The sequence below is a fragment of the Numida meleagris genome, chromosome 5 (genome assembly GCF_002078875.1).
Source record: "Numida meleagris isolate 19003 breed g44 Domestic line chromosome 5, NumMel1.0, whole genome shotgun sequence".
NCBI lineage: Eukaryota > Metazoa > Chordata > Aves > Galliformes > Numididae > Numida > Numida meleagris.
This window is the reverse complement of record NC_034413.1, coordinates 71,271,753-71,289,779: the sequence shown is the minus strand read 5'-3', so window position 1 is coordinate 71,289,779 and position 18,027 is coordinate 71,271,753. Positions and strand designations below refer to the sequence as shown.

The window sequence follows — 18,027 nt, the reverse complement described above, 5'->3', positions numbered from 1 at the left end:
CGGAGCGCGGCGGCTGCTGTCCGGCAGGGAAGTCTCTGGGCCGGCCGTGGAACCGCCTCGGCTCTCCTAAGCTGCTCAATTCGGACGCGCGGCGCTGATGCTCAGAGTCTTTTGAACAGGTTTTGTTCCGTAATCTCTTCCTCGTTTTTTATTACAGTTCGCCTGAACGTCACTGAGCTCAGCTAAGGCAGGAGTGCTGAAAGCACGTATGCAGCTCGGGCCCGGGCACTTCTGCTCCAAACACACGGTCCAGCCCGAGGTGTGAGAACCGTGGTCGCACCTGATGCAGCACAGCCTTTGTATTGGCAGTGTGAAAAGGAGTGCATCGTGGCTGACAAGATCCGCAAAGAACAACAGATTTGGTGAACAGAAGTAATAATAAAAAAAGCCTCAGAAGCACCCAGGCCGCCCTTAAGCAGGGCCACGGCCCTAGAAGAAGCACAGTCCCACCAACAAACACACAGTGAGTGCAGAGCAAGGTCTGCACCGGCCGAGCAGGAGAAGCGCTGTGTCCCAGGAAGCTCGCCTGATGGGTTTGTGGCTGCTGCGGCCAAACACCCCAGTGCACGCTCTGCCCCTGGGCCGGAGATTGGGGAGCACCCGCAGAGGGGACGGTGCCTCTGAGCACAGCTTTGGCAGAACCAGCGCTGGGGGAAGGCCTGCTACTCTCTGCATGCCTGTTTCCAAGGTACTGAAAAATCAGAGCACAGAGGACAACCGCAAAGTGATCTGAAGGAATAGGATGATGCAGTCAGAGCCTTATTCCGGTCCTCAAAAAGACGACTGTGGGAATTTGATTATGATATGTAACTGTAATGGAAGAAGGGCTAGGCATGAAAAGCTTTTTTAACTCTATGGATGGACCTTAACTCAAGCATTTTTTGACTTCTGGGATTTGACTTTGCAATCTGAGAACTTGCTTTCTGCTTCTTGCAGACTTTCATCAGATGATGCAGTGAACCACCCCTGCTCGTACAGGGTTCTTTTCATCACAGGCACATGTACGCCAGTTCATCGCATTAGGATGCAGGGGAACGGTGCACTGCTGTGCCAGGGGAAGGCCAGACTGAAGCAAGGCAGCCAAGAGCTGGGCCTGGTGCCCCATGCAGCCGGCAGTGCCCTCGGTAACTGCTGCAACTCCTGGTGGCCCTGAGGAGGTGGGCAGTGCAGCTGGGTGGTTGCTGGAGGCCCCTTCCCACTGCGCTGTGCTGTATTTATTTGTGCCATTTACACGCTTCGTAACTCCTTCATCTTCTGTGATCACTTGAAAAAAATAGAGACATTTTCTGCTTTATTTTCACAGAGAGATCACTAACTGAAGAATACAGCGATACTGGTTAAAATGACTACTAAGTCCTTTGTATAAAAACATGAAGATATTTTTGTTTTCTCCGTCAAGCAATGAAAAGCGCGTGCTCTATTTTTAAGCAGATAATAGACAGTGATATAACTTCAGGATTGTACTCGTTTAAAACGCAAGGTTGGGTTTTGCGTCTCTTATTCCTGCTGCACGTTGACGAACCCTTCAGCAGGTACGCACAGGGAATTAAAACAGCGCTGTGTCCTTTGCGTGCTCCCCACCCTGCTGTTGTCCTCAGGACAGGGACATGGTACATACATATCAGCTCCTGAACTGCCCCTTCTTCAGATCAGCACGTTAAGGTAAAAGGGGTCCGAGAACCATTCACCTTAATGCCGTGGTTTGAAAACCGTCAGTAAACCAAGCTGTGTTTGATGACAAACGTCAGAGCAGTGAGGCTCCCGGCCTGAAGGATGGACGGACAGCTGAAAGCAACTTCGGGTGTCTGCTTCTAATCCGCCATCAAGCGCCCCCAGAGCTTTGGTCTGTATAAATAATTCAACGGTGTTTGACAGGTAACGCGTTTAATTGTTACTTAGTAATCTCTTATTTCACAACTGCAAAATTCTACTTCAAAATCTCAGCGTTCACTTCCTGTTTTTAAAATACGACATTTTGAACCAAACACCAGAAGAATGTACCTGCTGATGAGACCTCAGCGTAAGTCAAAGAATTTGTGAATCGGAGTAGCTCAGTAGTCACGCCAGCTGGCTTTTAATGCTGAAGTTAAGATCTCTTAGTTGCAAGAACAAGGAGGATTGTCACACCACAAGAAGTGAGTTGTAACTGCTCTGTTGGTGTCAAATCCTACCGGAAATGAGGTACAGATATTTTTACTCTGGTGCAGCTGTTGTAACCCTGATGGGCTGTATCAAGGTAGCCACTACACAGCGTTATCTCCAGTTATTTACCTGAACATCTCACATTAATGGCTTTAAAGTGATGTTTTATATAGGTGCAGACAGAGGTTTAGCAGCAGCAGTCTGTGTGCCACCACAATGAGCACAACCTCGATAATGTTAGCAGAATATGATGTGCTTTTCTCTCCCAAACTCAAACTGCTTGCCTTTTACACCCCAAGCACCCAGTGCTCCAGCCATTCACTGCGTCCGGGCCAAACTGCTCAGCTTCCCTAATACAACACAGTTTCATATAATTACCAAAAAGATTAATCTTCCTCACACCAAAAAAGGAAAACATAGAGACAATACAAAATAGATTTATAAATAACTGAAACGGTTTGCTGAGCAAACTGATTTATGTTCGTGTTCAATTCATCATGAAAAACTGAGTTTAACTACCAAATAATTACTACAATGCCAGAGTATTCTAGAACATTTTCTATGCTGTGCATGCATTTCATGCAGCATCTTTCAGTATGTCTGTGAGGGGCACAAAAGAGGACCCATGTGTGTGCTCAGAAACAAGTGGAGGGCTGACACAGAACAAGGGCATCCTCACGAGAACATCTGGCACGCTTGCCTTGAGAGGCAGAGCAACACGGAGACGAATCTTGGGGGCACACCAGCAGTGGTTCGCTGTCTGCCACTTCCTTCATTTTGACTCCAGCAGCTCAGGAACTGGAGACCTGACCCAGAACAAAGGCAGCTCAGGACACGGCTTCTCTCTCTTCCTGCAGAGAACCTCTTCCCTCCATTCTGCAGTGAGGCCGTGTCTGGAAAGAGAGGAATTCTCTCAGAGGAAATGTCTCAGCTCTGGCAGCCTTTTATGATTTTGTCTTTGAAATCTGAGACAGAAAAACAGAGCTGTAACACCGCTGTTGTGAGTGAGACATGTTCTGAGGCATGTCCAGTGCTTGCTCTCTCCATATACAAACTTAGAATTTTTGAAATAGTACTTACTGTCAATTTGATTTAGGTCCTGTTTCACAGGACAGCCCAGAACTGGGACAATTTTAACTGATTTCAACATTTCCCTATTTGCCTCAGCAGAACAATACTTTCGATCACAGCGACACAGATTTCTGCTCCCATCAGTAGCATTTTCTTGGGAAGAATTCAGCATACATCTGGTTTTCTGCTTCTGCTATTCTGCCCTTTGTGCCTTCCACACATTTTGTCAGAAAATTTCCAGATAATTTGTCTACTCAGCCACTGAAATTCTTCAGCTCCTCTGTTTTCTTTCCCACAGAAGCTCTGGCCCTGCACTGGTTTCATACTGATAGGAGCTCACTCAGCCACACAGCTCTCACTCCTCCTCAGCAGAACAGGGGAGAAAACACAGTGAGAAAAACTTCAAGGGCTAAGATAAAGACAGGGAGATCTCTCACCAAGCACCAGCATGGGGAAAAGAGAGGCAGCACAGAGAGATGAATGTAATTCATTAGCTGTAGATAGACAGCAGAATAGAGCAGTAAGAACTAGAAGTACCTTCCTTCCATTCACCCTCTTTTACCTCCTCTCCCCAAGCAGCACAGGGGAACAGGACGCAGTCAGCCCATGGCACTCCATCTCTGTTGCCTCTGTGGTCTCTCTCCCCCTGCTCCATGTGCGGTCCCTCCCATGGATGTTGTCCTTTCTGAGCCAACTCCAAGTGGGTTTCCCACAGGCTGCAGCTCTCCAGGCACCACTCCAGCCCAGCTCCGTACCACTGGGCCATCCTTCAAGAGCTGCTCCAGCATGGCTCCATATCATGGGGTTCATCCTTCAGGCCTCCCAGCAGTTTTTCCTTTCCTTCAAGTGTGCTCTCCCAGAGGGGCAGCCAGCACCGCCCGTTGGCTCAGCCCTGGCCAGCAGCAGGCCCCTTTAAGAGCTGGCTCTGATCCAGCATGGGGCAGCTTCTGGACTCCTCATAGAGGCCACTCCTGCAGCCTTCCACCACCAAACCCTCGCTGTGGAAGCCCAATGCAGGCTGTCCTCATAGCTTCCCTGCATGATAATTCATGCAAGCTTTTAGCAGTTTTAGAGATATTCTGGAGAACAGGATCTTCAGACAGAGGAGAAATACAATGCTAGCAGTGTTCCCTTGTAACACTAGTGATGAGGAGGAACAGAAAACCAAGACTTCTTTTTCTGCTCAGCTTTTCTGCTGCTTATGTTAATTTGGGCCCATCTTAACCTTCTTATCATCATAAATGTTGAGCTCCCTTGCAATATCACTGCTTTTACCCCATCAGTTTAAGACTCATGCAAAATAATAGTTTGGTAGAAAACTGATTTACTGAACTTTAGAAAGTAATTTGTCCTCTGACTAGTAGAACAACAGCAGCACTTTATATTCAGTAGCTTTGTGCATCTGCAATTATTTAAGAAAGTATCAATTTAAGGTTTTTGTATGTAAAAGAGCTGTTCACCTAGCACGCAGCTACCTGATGTCTCAGCCTGCCTCTGTCTGTGATGCTGCCTTTTGCACAGTGGAGGAATAGCAAGAGGTAATTTCATCTTGCCCACCTATTTCAAGCTCACATCTTCCAGTTTGACTTGAAATGAACTAACTTGTTCTAAAGCTATTCTGAGAAGGGGAACGTGTAGGTATGCACACAGGAATTATACGTAGATCTGTTTCCCCTATGAAACCAGGCTAGAAGTTGGTCACAGGGCTTTACAGGCAAAAAGAATGAAGCTTGATATCAAGTTATAAACAATACCTATTTCAAACTTCTGCGATCACTGCGTGCATCAGCTGAGTTACCCAACAGGTTTTCTACTTCATCTGCAGATCTCCAGATAAGTGTTAACTCCTCATTTAACTTGTGCAGGATTGTTTGGAGGCAGTATAGGAGGTTGCATCTTTTCTGTTGCTCCACTGCATCAGAGAAGCAGCAAGAGATGGGTAGTAAACTTTGGATAGAAGAAAAGCAGCACTGTTATTCACCTATCTGTGCAGGTGTGATCCATGAGCACACATACAAAGGTGCTGTTCAAAGACAGCCAATTGCATACATGCAGCACAAGGAACAAAGCCTAGGGTACATCTCCTCAAACACATACGTATGCGGGTAACCTACAATCCCATGGACTGAGACAGCTACAGGAGAAATAAGAAAATAGGATAGCTGAACGGTGCATTACAAGTCCTGGTATTGCTGGCAAGTAATAAAGAGTCTACACAATCCCACAAGAAACTTTTGTGCTTCCACAACAAGCAGAATTTGGATTACAGCCTTGCTCCCGCAGGAAATCTGTGTCACGGGCACACCTCTGAACTCCTACGGAACAAGTGGAATTTGAGATGTTGTTATGGGCCCTGAGTTGTAAAAATAATATTCATAACATTCTGCTTTCCTTTATGCAGCAATAGAACTAACTAATGCTGAGGAATCTTTTAAGGGAGCTTAACAGTGATGAATGTTTTAAAAAGTACTCTTGGTTACAGGAAACAACATCAGCAACATGATTTAGCAAAGAACTTAGGGTAAAAATGTTAGTGCACTAAGCAGCTTCCTGCTTGAAATCCAAGAAGCCACAAGGCAAAACCCTGTACATACGAGAAGTCTTGTTCATTCAGAATTTCCTGCAGCCTTCTTTGACATTAAGCAGCTCTTGAGGCAGTTGTTGAGAATGAGTGAGGAGTTCCTCGTTCCTTGTGCACAAAAATATTCAGACACTAAAAATGAGGATCAGCGATTTGGAATGCACTTCCAGTGCTTCCAGCTTTTCAATTCACTGATTTTTTTTTTGTTATATCCAAGGGATTTCTGAAGTATTAGGTGTCATTTCCTACATAACAAAATATTTTCTCCCTTGAGATTAGTGCTGCATTCCCTGCTGTCCCAGAGCCTTGGAACATTCCACTACTGCCACACTTCCATCCCATTTTGGTGTGTGGGAATGTGTGCACACACAGATAAGGCATTCTCAACAAAGCCATCCGTGGGTAAAGTTCTTGAAAGAAGTCACAAACGCATCATGGCAAATACATTTGTAACAGTTTGAAATGCCTTGTTTACCATTTGCCAGTTTAATTCAGTTAGAAATCATTAATATTAAAGATAGTAACCTCCTAAAGCTGGCCTTGCTTTGTTTGAGGCCAGAGTTCAACATAATTGGAAAGCACTTTATTATGAAGTACTGCCTTTAGAAACCTCAAAAAAAACTTCTGCATACGCATTGAGAAAATTATATGCCTGCCCATCTTTGAAGATCTAACAAAATCATCTGATTCTAAATTTAGCTTTCTGATTTTTAATGTTTTAAGGCTGAGATCCGTAGAACAAACTAAGTCTAAAATTCTACACTTCAGCTATTTTTTTAATATCTTGCTTTCCACTGTGTTTGATGTTTCTTGACAGTAACATATGGAGAATAGATATTTCAGGCCTGGGTAGCTTAAAGACAGCTCAGAGTTCGCTCTAACTCTTGATTTAAAAAAAAACCCACCATACCAAATATGGAAGATTTAAGCTAGAAGGAATTTCAAGAAGTTATGAGCAACAAAAGTAGGTTGAATTAAAGTTTAAAGTCATTACTCATTTTAGTGACTGTTCTATTTCAGTATATGTTTATCGTACATGTTACAATTGGAATGATGGCTACCATATAAAAACAAATTCTTTATAACAGCTTAGGAAGAACTCCAATTATTCCTTTACATAAAAGTAACTTGTCAAGTAAATGAAGTTAGCTTCAGAAACACCATCCCTTTTTACATAAGGGATGTGAAATGATGTATCCAATTTCCTAACATCGCCCAGTTCACAGAGGAATGGATTCATTCTGAAGTAACCATATTTAAAAATACACCATGAAAGCATCTGTAAAAGCAGCAAACGCTGATCATCTATGTAAATGTGCCTAATAAAAATATACTGTGCATTTTCCTGTATTCCTTGTTATATGTCTTGCTTTAATCTTCTGCAGCTATGAACTTTGAGAAGGTAGGGAGGAAAAGGAACCACTCTGCAACTGTTACATCCTTAGTATCGACAACGTGAAGAGTCCTCTGTGAAATAGTAAATCATGATTTCAGAAATTAATCTTTTATTTTTCTTTGAAACTATTTCAGCAATTTTTTTTGCAGATTAAGTCTCTGTTCTCCTACACTATAAGCTCTCTCCAGAAGCTGGCTTAGCTGGCTGAACCTTAGTTAAGATGCAGACACTGCTACCTCTTGTGGCAGAAGTGGTATGCTCATAATAACTACTGAGGCTTCTGAAATTCCTCTTGCATACAATTGCTAAACCTGTATTGCATCTTAAGTCTTAGCAAACTTGGAAAGCTAGAAGGTAGGAAATACTCAGACTTCACAATTTTAACCACCTCTTAACTAAAAATTGGTAATCTGTTATAAAAGAAATTATTAACAGAAATTTGTCTAGCATGACACTATCTAGAAGCTTTCCATCAAAAATCCAAAAGGAGTGGGATAATGTGCAGGACTGTGTCTATAGACAGGTTTAACAAGAAGAATAAAGATGTTCACTATCAGGTCGAATCATTGTTCTCTGCATAGTTTTGTCAAAGAAAGTGAAAATGATGACTAATAAAAAGGGAAGCCAAAACACCTTACAGTGCACAGTAGCTAAAGAGACTGGAAACAGCTGCCAAGTCCAAGCCTGGTTCAATAATGCAGTCTGTAGAATGCTAGCATAGCAGCAGCCCTTCAGCTGACAGCAGGGAAGACAAGAAGCAGCCAGATAAAGCTTGAGGCCTGGAAGTTCCAATGGTCTGAAGGCAAAATGAATGCAACCCAGGTTATCTGCAAACAATCTCCTCACATCTAACCTCTTTAAAAAGATTTGACTCACATGAAGTGTGCTTTTTTCCAGCTAAAACGATCACCTGCAAGCACCTGTCCTGCTTTTGCTGATTGGCTGCAGACAACCTACAAGATGCAGAAAGGAAATATGAGGAATGGCAGCATGTTAGAATCATAGCATCACTGAGGTTGTAAAGGCCTCAAAGATCATCCAGTCCAACCATCCACCTATCACCAACACTTCCCACTAAAACATGTCCCTCAGTACAACATCTAAACATTTCTCAGACACCTCCAGGGTTGGTGACTCCTCCACCCCCCTGGGCAGCCTGTGCCAGTGCCTGATCACTCTCTTGGAGAAGAATACTTCCTAACGTCCAACCTGAATCTCCCCTGGCACAACTTGAAGCCGTTCCCTCTATTCCTATTGCTAGTTACACGACAGAAGAGGTCAACCCCCACCTCACCACAACCTCCCTTCAGGCAGTTATAGAGAGCAATGAGGTCACCCTGAGCCTCCTCTTCTGCAGACTAAACAATCGCAGCTCCCCCAGCCGCTCCTCTTAAGCCCTCACCAGCTTTGCTGCCCTTCTCTAAACATGCTCCAGGGTCTCGATGTCTTTCTTGTAGCGAAGGGCCCAAAACTGAACACAATACTTCCCTGCTCCTGCTGGCTGCACTATTTCTGATACAAGCCAGGATGCCATCGGCCTTCTTGGCAACCTGGGCACACTGCTGGCTCATGCTCAGCCAGGCGCTGACCAACACCCCCAGGTCCTTTTCCTCCACACAGTCTTCCAGCTGCTCCGTCCCACACCTGTAGCGCTGCATGGGGTTGCTGCAGCCAAAGTGCAGCGCCACTTGGACTTGTTGAACTTTACCCCGGTGGCCTCAGCCCAGCTGTCCAGATGCCTCTGTAGGGCCTTCCTATCCCCAGGCAGATCGATGCCTCCCGCCAACCTGGTGTTATGACTACATTTAAACTACAGTCATCAAGGACAGTTCCAAAACAAAAGACTGTTTACTGTGAACCTGCTTTAGGAGTTATGCACATAGTGCCACAGATGACACTATTAGTCCAAGCAATTTTCACAATCCAGAAATATACTCCTTCCTCTATCACTGAAAGAGAAGGGGAACTCAATAAATGCAAATGTTTGTGTATGCATCAGTTATCAAAACTGGGTTTTTCGCAAGTAAAGGTTACTGGGCATGAATATTGGCAAGCCTGTATGTACTATTTGGAGAGCAACAGACTGAATAAGAACATCTTGGAAGGAAGAGAGGCTTTAAACAGTCTTTTGTTACAGCTCCCTTTTGTTGTAGGTTTCCAGATTAAATGCATTTTCTTTGTCATTTCACCTGCTGCATGACTTTGCACAAAAATCAGAAATCATGTACTATCAATTCAGATTTAAGTCTGTACACTGAGTAACACAATTTATTCCAAAACAGCTGAAGTTTCACACTTCCAAATTCAAGTAGCTCTGTCAAGTACCACACAACTTGTGAGTATCAGGTGGTAAGAGGCAGAGACTCATCCTTGCTCAAGAAGAAATTCATCCCTGTCCAGGGAAACATGCTTTATTTAAGCCTTCAAACAGAATGCGTAACGCTATCAAATTTAAGAATATTTTGAAGGCCTTGAAACCAATCAGCATTTATAGAAATCTACTACTATGGTTTTCACTGCCACTTGGCTTCAGCCACTCCCATCTCTAAGCCATTCCCATCTGTACAGTATTTTGAAGTCTACAGACAATAAAAGAACAGCATATTAACCCGTGCTGTTTCCATCAAGAAGCTCAACAGAAGAAAGCGTTTCCTGAAGCCGTGCCATTCTTGTCACATGCCTGCAGCACTTGCAATAATTTTGAAGAAGCCCGAAATCAGGCTTCTGCAAGGCTTTCATCACTTCCAGCAAACCAGCTTCATTTGTTCCTCATCCTCTGGATTTAGCTGTAGTTGGTGTTTAAGTAATCATGGCAAGATAATATATTAAGACTAGATCTAGATAAAACTCCCTCAAACAGAAGACAAAACTGATCCATCATAGCAGCACCAATAATGCAAGCAAAATAGAAGGACACAGATACCTAGCTATCTGGAACGTATTTTAAACTGTTTAGATAATGTTCATTGGAAAAGAGACCGAAAAAATCCAATATGGAACAAATAGAAGCACAGTCAGATCCTTCTGTTTACTTACCATCACAGCAGTGTTAATGCTGCATCACAACACAGGTGTTTACACAACTGTAATAATGAAGCACTGCAATACCAGACTGGAATTCTGCTGCATGATTTGCACACAGCTAGGACAGTAACAGTTCCATCCACTCTAAGGGTACAGGACAGAAACAAGAATCCCAGATCTCTGCTCCCAAGCTACTTGAATAGCTCCTCTGAACAGGGTGCAACTTCCGCCAGTTACTCACTTCTGTGTGCACCAGGATATGCACCACCCTGGGACAGCAATAGGAGAAGATGCTTGGATGGATTCTCCGCTCAGGTTTGTGTTAAAACAATCCAGCACTACCAGGTGCCTAGTTAATCCAGCATCTGGAGGAGGGCTGACAGCTGAAATCCAAGAGAAGAAAATGTTTTTTCCTAAAAAGATCTCATTTGTCATGAAATCCTTGGCCAGAATGAATAAGTTTTCAGAAACTGATTACTTCAGAGGAAAATATCCATAACGGCCTTCAGAATCAGAACATATTTTCACCAGTTTTTCCACTAGTTTTCTTTAGAAAAAAAAGATCAGAATAAAAAAAATTCCTGGCATTCATTCCATTGGGAACTGACATGTATCAGCCGACATACTGGAGCACAGATAATTTCACACAGTGGACTTCTCTAACTCAGATCACTTCTATTCATTTCTGTATGCAGTCAGCCTTGGGGTGAAAGATTGTACTGTGTGACAGAAAGGCAGAACTAGCTGTTTTCCAAGTCCTGTACCTACAACTTAAATATCCACCAAGTGTATTGCTGCTGTTGTCCAGGGTAACAGCGATATTTTGCAGCCAGTCAGGCAGATAAGGAACATGAGAAAAAAAACAAAGCCTTCTATACAGGAGCACCAATATTTGAATTTTCGCTACTTGCTCAGGATGTAGCCACATTATTTAGTGCACATACTACACTAATCACCATCTACTACGATCATAATTTAATCTTTAATCAAAGTTATTTACCTTTTACGGATGACTGAAATGAAGCAGACATTCATGTTAAGCAGCACCATTAATTCTGGGTGACCCATCTGGGATCCCTCTACAAGGGAGTGTTCCAGATGTTTGAGATTTCCACTGGAGTCATGTGCAAAGCACACTATCAAAAGAAATCTTCATGACAAGACAGATGCATTTTTAAACATAATTTTTCATACTGAGGAAGTCTATTTGGACTGCTTGACTGTAATTTTAGTGTATATTTATCTGCAATTGCTACCTTAAAAAAAGATCCCAGCAGAACTAAACTCAGAGCAGTCAAAAAGCTGAGCTACCCAACCAACCGGCAGCAGGCGACAGTTATCCTCCGCAGGACTTTGACTATTTTATCGTCTCTGCTGACAGTACAAGCAGGCAAGGCTCAAGGATTCTTCCATCTGAGGTTTCCTTCGTTAGTGATGAACTTGAAACAAAAATCAGTATGGAACCCCTCAGCCTAAATCATTAAAAAATAGCAGATCAAAACAGACATCAAGGTGAATGTATTAGGCAGTCTGGCATTTGAGATCATCTACAGTTGATGTAAACTCTACCAGGGAACATGCCTTTCAGCTGTGACTTTCCTTCGGATCACATTTGCTTCAGCTTTGCTATCACTACATTAAAAAAACAAAACCAACAAAACATTACTGAAAAGATGATGGGCAGTTCCCAGTACTGAAAAGAAAACTCCCAGGGCAAGTGAGGCTGTTAGACTTCATGGCACTGAGTAATTACCGAACACTAGTAAAACCACGTTAGACAGAAGATGATATTTTAACAAAACCCGAGTAACTCTCTTTATCAAGTATTTTATTGTCACCAACAGAAATGCAGTAAGATAACAAGGCAGCCAAGCTTTTGATCCTTTTACCAGTGTGCCACAGTGCTATTTAGAATAGAAATTCGCTACAACATGAACTTTTTTTTTTTAAGGCATATCTTAACATTTCCGTGGCTGTTGAATAATGTAAATTCTTTTAGGCAGCATGAACTTCTCCAAGGAAGGCAGTGGCTTTTGGTGAGCAACTTGTAACGCTGCTGCAGGAATATTGTGGCTTATCTGTAACATTAAAATGGGGAAAAGAAGTTGTAATGAACTTTTCCACAGTTCGCTTCCTAAGTTTGATCATGTGAAAGTAGTTTAAAGAACACAGTAAAACCCAAATCTAACTGAAGTTCAAATGATCAACACATCAAGGCTCAGTGACTCTGTACATTTAATAATTACTGGTTTAACAACGTAACGTTAGCACGACTTCGTGAACTACTGATTTTTTCCTTTTTTTTCCCCTCCAGTTGTTCCTAAGATCAGCTGCTACAATACAGAAAGCAGAGCAAAAACTGTATCCCAGATTTAACAGTAAGTTGCTTCAAATTCTTACTTTCTGTGATTCAAACGACCACCACTCTAGTATTTAATTATCACTTTCTAAACTTTTGAGGAAGCTTTATGTATGAGACTCTAGAAACCAGCTGTAGAAGAAAGTGCTAGATAAGAGCAGAGGAGATAGGAAGGAGAAGAAAAACAGGATGGCATAACTATTCACCTTAACAAATAGATCTAAGCCAAATTTCAAGATCTACACAGCAAAGCTTTGATCCCATCTGTTGATGAAAGACTCATGTTGAAATGTGACTGATTTTTTTTTTTTTTAACCAAGCTCTACAGATGAGGAGCTCCTTGTATGTTTCACAATCTAAAGATCACATATGTATGAAAAAATAGATGAGAGCTGTTAGATCTTCTGATTAGCATGCAAATTAAAAAGCCGCTTGTTAAACCAGCTTTTGCAGTGTGGAAGTGTGAGACTCCGCATCAACAACCTAGCAAGAGATACTAGACAGTATCTGATGACAGTGCCATAGTAATGACTAGAAGGGTCCATCAACAGATTCGTGACACAGAATCTAGAATAACCTCATAGTATTTCCAAGGGAGAAATCAAGAAAATGACTACCAGGCCTCAGGTGACATAACTGCATACAGATCAACAGTGGAATATGCTGCACCTGTTGTCTCAATGACTTGCAGTAATTTTACATTAGCTTACCACCTGTGCACTTCTCAGCAACACTACTCTCTTGGCTAAGTTGAATCTTCAGAGAAGTTAAAGCTATTTCTGTAGCTGGGTGATACTGAAGACTACGGATTTTCTTTTTGGCAAAGCTGGGGTTACAAGCCAGAACAACTGACTGTGTCACTGTTATTTGTTTCCTGCGTTTCAACAGATTTGAAATCAATGTACCACTTAAAAAAAAAGCACATATCTTGACATCTCACAGTTCTATTTCTGTAAGAGGTACACACATTCCATGTCTACTTATTTAATGTTAAATAGGAGTGGAATCATAGATGGCAGAAAAGAGAAGGCAACTAGTTACATTTTAGCCATGCACTTCTGGCATAACAGATCATCTCAGCAATGTTTAGAAGCAGATGACAAATCTACAAACATGAGGCAACAGCAATTTAAGGAAAAGTCTTTCTGATATTTTATCTTTAGCTTCATGGAGGGGTCCTGACAAATACATAGCTTGTCCTTCCAGACCTACTTACTTTGCGCAGCATGACATCCACGTGATGAATTCTTGAAATACTGACCATACTGCAAAGCAAGAGGAAAAAAAACTAGTATTTAGCATCTCTATCTTGCAAAAACACTGACAATTGTTTTTCAGACTTCTTAATACAAAACATTTTGTAACTCATGTAACTCGGGTTTTGGAGCTAAATCTCTTAATCACATTAAAGAATATATGGTATAGAAAGGAAAGTGCTGTCTCAGAATAGAGAAATGGAAAATCCATGTTGTTACTTCTTTTTATTTATATATAGAGAAAAAACTATAGATAAATATCCTTAAGTATTTCAAGAAGGGATTTTTTATGCACCATGGATTAATTTCACAGAAGTCTAGCCCTGGGATTCAGACCTACAAAGTTTGGCTTAACCATTTTCTTTATTTTAATCTAGGCCTACAAAAAACATTCATGCTCGCGTTTGGGTGGTTGGAGGAGAAGGAATTTTTCTTTCAACATCAAAGCCTCTCAAGTAATAACTTCTTGTACGAGAATATCCCATTACTTCTTCATATTTTAATACTGCAGAATAGCCACATCACCAACATTCCAAATAAACAAGCTGTGGATACGGAATAACTTAGCTCAGCATTAGAAGACTGCACATTCTTCTGATAATACCATTGTCTGCATGAATACCTCAGTAGCTTAAAATGCAGTCCAGAAATGTCAGCATCACCTTTACATATGGAACTAGGCACCTGAACTGTGCCTGAAAAAGCAGGTACTGATCTAGTGAAGTTAATGATTCTGTGGCTACAAAAAGATACATTTCCTGCTGAAACTTCGATCTAGCAATCGATAACAGTTTGCCACACTGATAAATATGGGATAAAAAAGGTCTGTCTACGCCAGCCAATAACCATGACTTTGGAAAAGACAGCAGCAAGACTGGACCCAGACAACTCATAATCATTGAAAGAAATCTAAGGTATAACACACCACAAAAAACACAAGCACAACTTGGGTTATTAAAACAGCAAAAAACCTATTTCTCTTAACTAATGAGGTATAACCAATTTTAATGTATTATCAGCAAACTCATGCAGACTATTGCATAAGGCATCCTTGTGAAATGTAGGACAGCCTGAAATTCATTTTATTTCATTGGAAAGTAATTGAAAATTGCTAATTACAGGTAGGGGGGGATGTTTTCATTTCTGTTCATAAAGAGAGAGCAGGTATTCCACATTTTTTCCCCTCATTACAAGATGCTTTGTGAGGCATCTTCCTTACATTCGGAAGTTTGTTTTTTTAAAGCATAAAATTACCTCAAACTTGCCTTTGATTTATAAACTGCACAAGTTAAAGTATTAAACTCGACAGAATCAAATGGTTGTCTATTTTTGAACCTTCAGCCCATTGCCCACAACCTTTACCCCCAGGGCAGCAGCAGTGAGCCCTGCAGGAGCAGTACCTGGTCTTGTCTTTTCCCGGGGGCCTCGTGTTTCTCCCAGCAGGAACGGCTTCATGCTTTTTAGACACTCTCACACCTCCAGCTTTGACTGCAAGAATAAAATACAACTTATGTAACATTATAAATAGAACTGCATGCTAGACAGAGAAGACAAAATAATACACCCCAGATAACTGTTAAGAAGAAATTTTCTTTTACAACTTCACTCTACTTTTACTTCACTTGTATACACACATAAGCACAGTAATCTAAAGAGATCCACCAACAGCAAAATGCTGTCATAGTGTACTCAAACCAGCTTCCAGATGCTGTAACGGGGAAGTCAACAAGTTTGTCTGGATATGATGATATCCATGATATCATACATGATATCTTAGCACCATAACATTTATGGAAGAATCAATCTCAGATGTAAGAGACTGTTTTAAGTACAAGAAACAAAAAAAATCCACAACACCAAACGTTCTCAGTTTTGTTACAGCAAGAAAGATTTCATGATGTGTTCACGGTATTTCAGAAGAAAGCTAATAATGCAGATAAGAACCAGATGCATCTCACACTTGTGTTCCAACAAGTTTAATTATACTTCATTAAATTATCTGCCAATCACAAAATCAATTAGCACTAATTAAAGTACAGATGATCTAACAATAACAATTCAAGTTCTGAGTCCTGTCAGAAAATTCAGTTCTGAACAAAGAACACACGAACTATCGGAAACATCTTCCTGTTCACAAAGATGCTTCAAGTTTTAAACCTGCCAGCATAAGAACGAACAAACTCAGTAAGCATTCTGCTTGTTTTGAACAAGTCGCTCCATCCGACAGCAAGGTTCCCATTCTTATCACAAATAATCAGAACCAGGGTTTTCAAATACAAATATTGAGGGGGAAGGGAAGCAGAACTGGGAATAGAGAAAAGTCAAGAATTACTTGGCTAAACAGCACAAGCCATGTATTTGTCTTTTTTTTTTTTCCCTCTTTTTAGCATATGTATTTGTCCAAGTAACAGCTGTTCTCTACCAAATCTGACTACTCCCCTTGCGTTTCCTGGATGCAGGTTTAGGCTTAGAAACCATTCTGCAGCAGTGCCTGAAGCAGCGCTACTGGGCTGGAGTTCTGCAATACCTGAGCTTGGCTGTTCTTTCTAGCATTGCTTACATACAGTTAACGACGCTGCTGTGTAAGCAGCCTAGCGATCTTACAGCTTAAAATCCACTACAGACCTGGAATAACATTATTTTGGCAATCTAACTGCGAAATGAGATGTCTCTGAAATGGAAGCGTCAACTGCGTTCAATTATCTTTTAGTAAAGAGCATCAGGATACTAAATGCCCTCAACCTCTCATGTGGTGAAGCTCTTCCTTGTCTCTGTTAAGTGGGAGTTTGGGTTAGGGAACTGCTAGTCCTGTTTAACAACAATGAAAAGCCAGGATATTTCAAGGTCTCAGCAAAGTCTGTTCTCCTACAGCTTCTCACGATACGCTAACACTTCCGCAACCCGGTGGCCTGCGCATGTATACGCTTTTTGGGAGAGCCTCAAACCCCACAAGGGAATCCTTCCCCGCGTGGGACCCTCTCACAAGCACACGCCTGCAGGACGGGCATCGCGTGAAGCAGCGGGGCGAGCCCCGGAGCGCGCCCACAGCTCAGGGCGCCGCGCAGCGCCAGGGCCGGGCACGGAGCCCGCGAAGGAAACGGCTTCCCTCACTTCGGGGTCAGCGGCCAACGAGGGATCTGCACGCTACCGACAAGCCTGCCCGGGAAAGCTTCATGCGCTTTTTTCAAAGCAACTGAGCGACGTCAAAAGTCTTCCTGTGGAGTTCAGTTCGCGGATTTGTAAGCGCCTGTAAGCTGTGCAACTGAACAGCTAAGAGTTCAGCGCGGAGCGCTGAAGTCCCCACTAGCTTCCGCATTAAAGAGCGCCACAGCTTTCAAAGCAGTAAGGTGAAAAAGCCATCGGCAATAAAACTCGGCACGGCACAGAAGCGCTGAGCTGCGCTAAGCCCCAGCGGACCGCGGCCGGCACGGGGCGAACCCAGCAGTGCCCGCCGAGCTGGGTGCTCACCGCGCGGGGCCGCTCGGGCGCCGTGCAGCCGTTCCCGACACCTGAAGAAAACCCTCCGCAGCTGAGTGCTGGGGCCAGCTAGAGAAACTGAAAAAAAAAAAAATTACCTCCCAAACCTCGAAAAGCGCGTTAGGAAAACCAGCTCTGGAAGCACCGAGCACGTGTCGGGGCACGCTGGGACCAGCAAGCGACGCCGCCTGCTCCGCCGGCACCGAACGGGCACGGGGCAAACCCGCCCGGCCCGAGGAGCGCGGAGGCCGCGCGCGGACCCGGCGCCCCGGGCGCGAACCGAACCGGGCACGCGCCTCAGCTCCGCGCCGCGCCCACCGCCGTCCGCCAGCACTGCCCAGCACGGGGCCGTCCCGGGACCGCCAGCCGCGAGCAGCGGCTAGAACGCCGAGGGCCGAGGCGCGGTACCTGGCGGAGCAGGAACGGCAGGAAAGGCTTTCACCTACACGCCTCGGTGCGTCGGGCTGGCGCGGAGCCCCCAGGAGCGCGGCGCGGGCGGGAGGGGCGGCCCTCAGGCGGACAGCGGGACCCGCGCGCGGCAGCGGACGCAGCCCCGGCCCGGCCCGGCCCGGCCCAGCAGCCACACGGCAGCGCGGAGCCCCGGCCCCTACCTGAGGGAACGCGGCCGCCCGCCGGCGGGAGCAGCGCGACGCGTCTCCTGCGCGCCATCGCCGTGTGAGGAGCAGGGCGGGGCCGAGCCTCGAGGAGGGGTGAGGCGGGG

The 18,027-nt window shown here is 43.7% G+C and overlaps 1 protein-coding gene and 1 long non-coding RNA gene across 3 annotated transcripts; one reads left to right on the top strand and one right to left on the bottom strand.

Moving 5' to 3' along the window:
- On the top strand, positions 7–15,223 carry LOC110399234. Its single transcript, XR_002439030.1, has 3 exons — positions 7–1,875; positions 12,529–12,592; positions 14,207–15,223. It is a non-coding gene; the product is annotated as an uncharacterized LOC110399234 (long non-coding RNA).
- DAPL1 (death associated protein like 1) lies at positions 2,576–18,018 on the bottom strand. 2 transcript variants are annotated; one of them, XM_021397573.1, is made up of 4 exons: positions 17,918–18,018; positions 15,230–15,317; positions 13,790–13,838; positions 2,576–3,035 (listed from the first exon to the last, which is right to left on the bottom strand). In XM_021397573.1, exons 1-4 carry the CDS (start codon positions 17,973–17,975, stop codon positions 2,970–2,972), a joined length of 261 nt encoding a protein of 86 aa, XP_021253248.1. In that variant the 5' UTR covers positions 17,976–18,018; the 3' UTR covers positions 2,576–2,969. The 2 variants fall into 2 exon arrangements, with proteins under 2 accessions (XP_021253248.1, XP_021253247.1); XM_021397572.1 differs by lacking the exon at positions 2,576–3,035 and adding an exon at positions 12,026–12,292.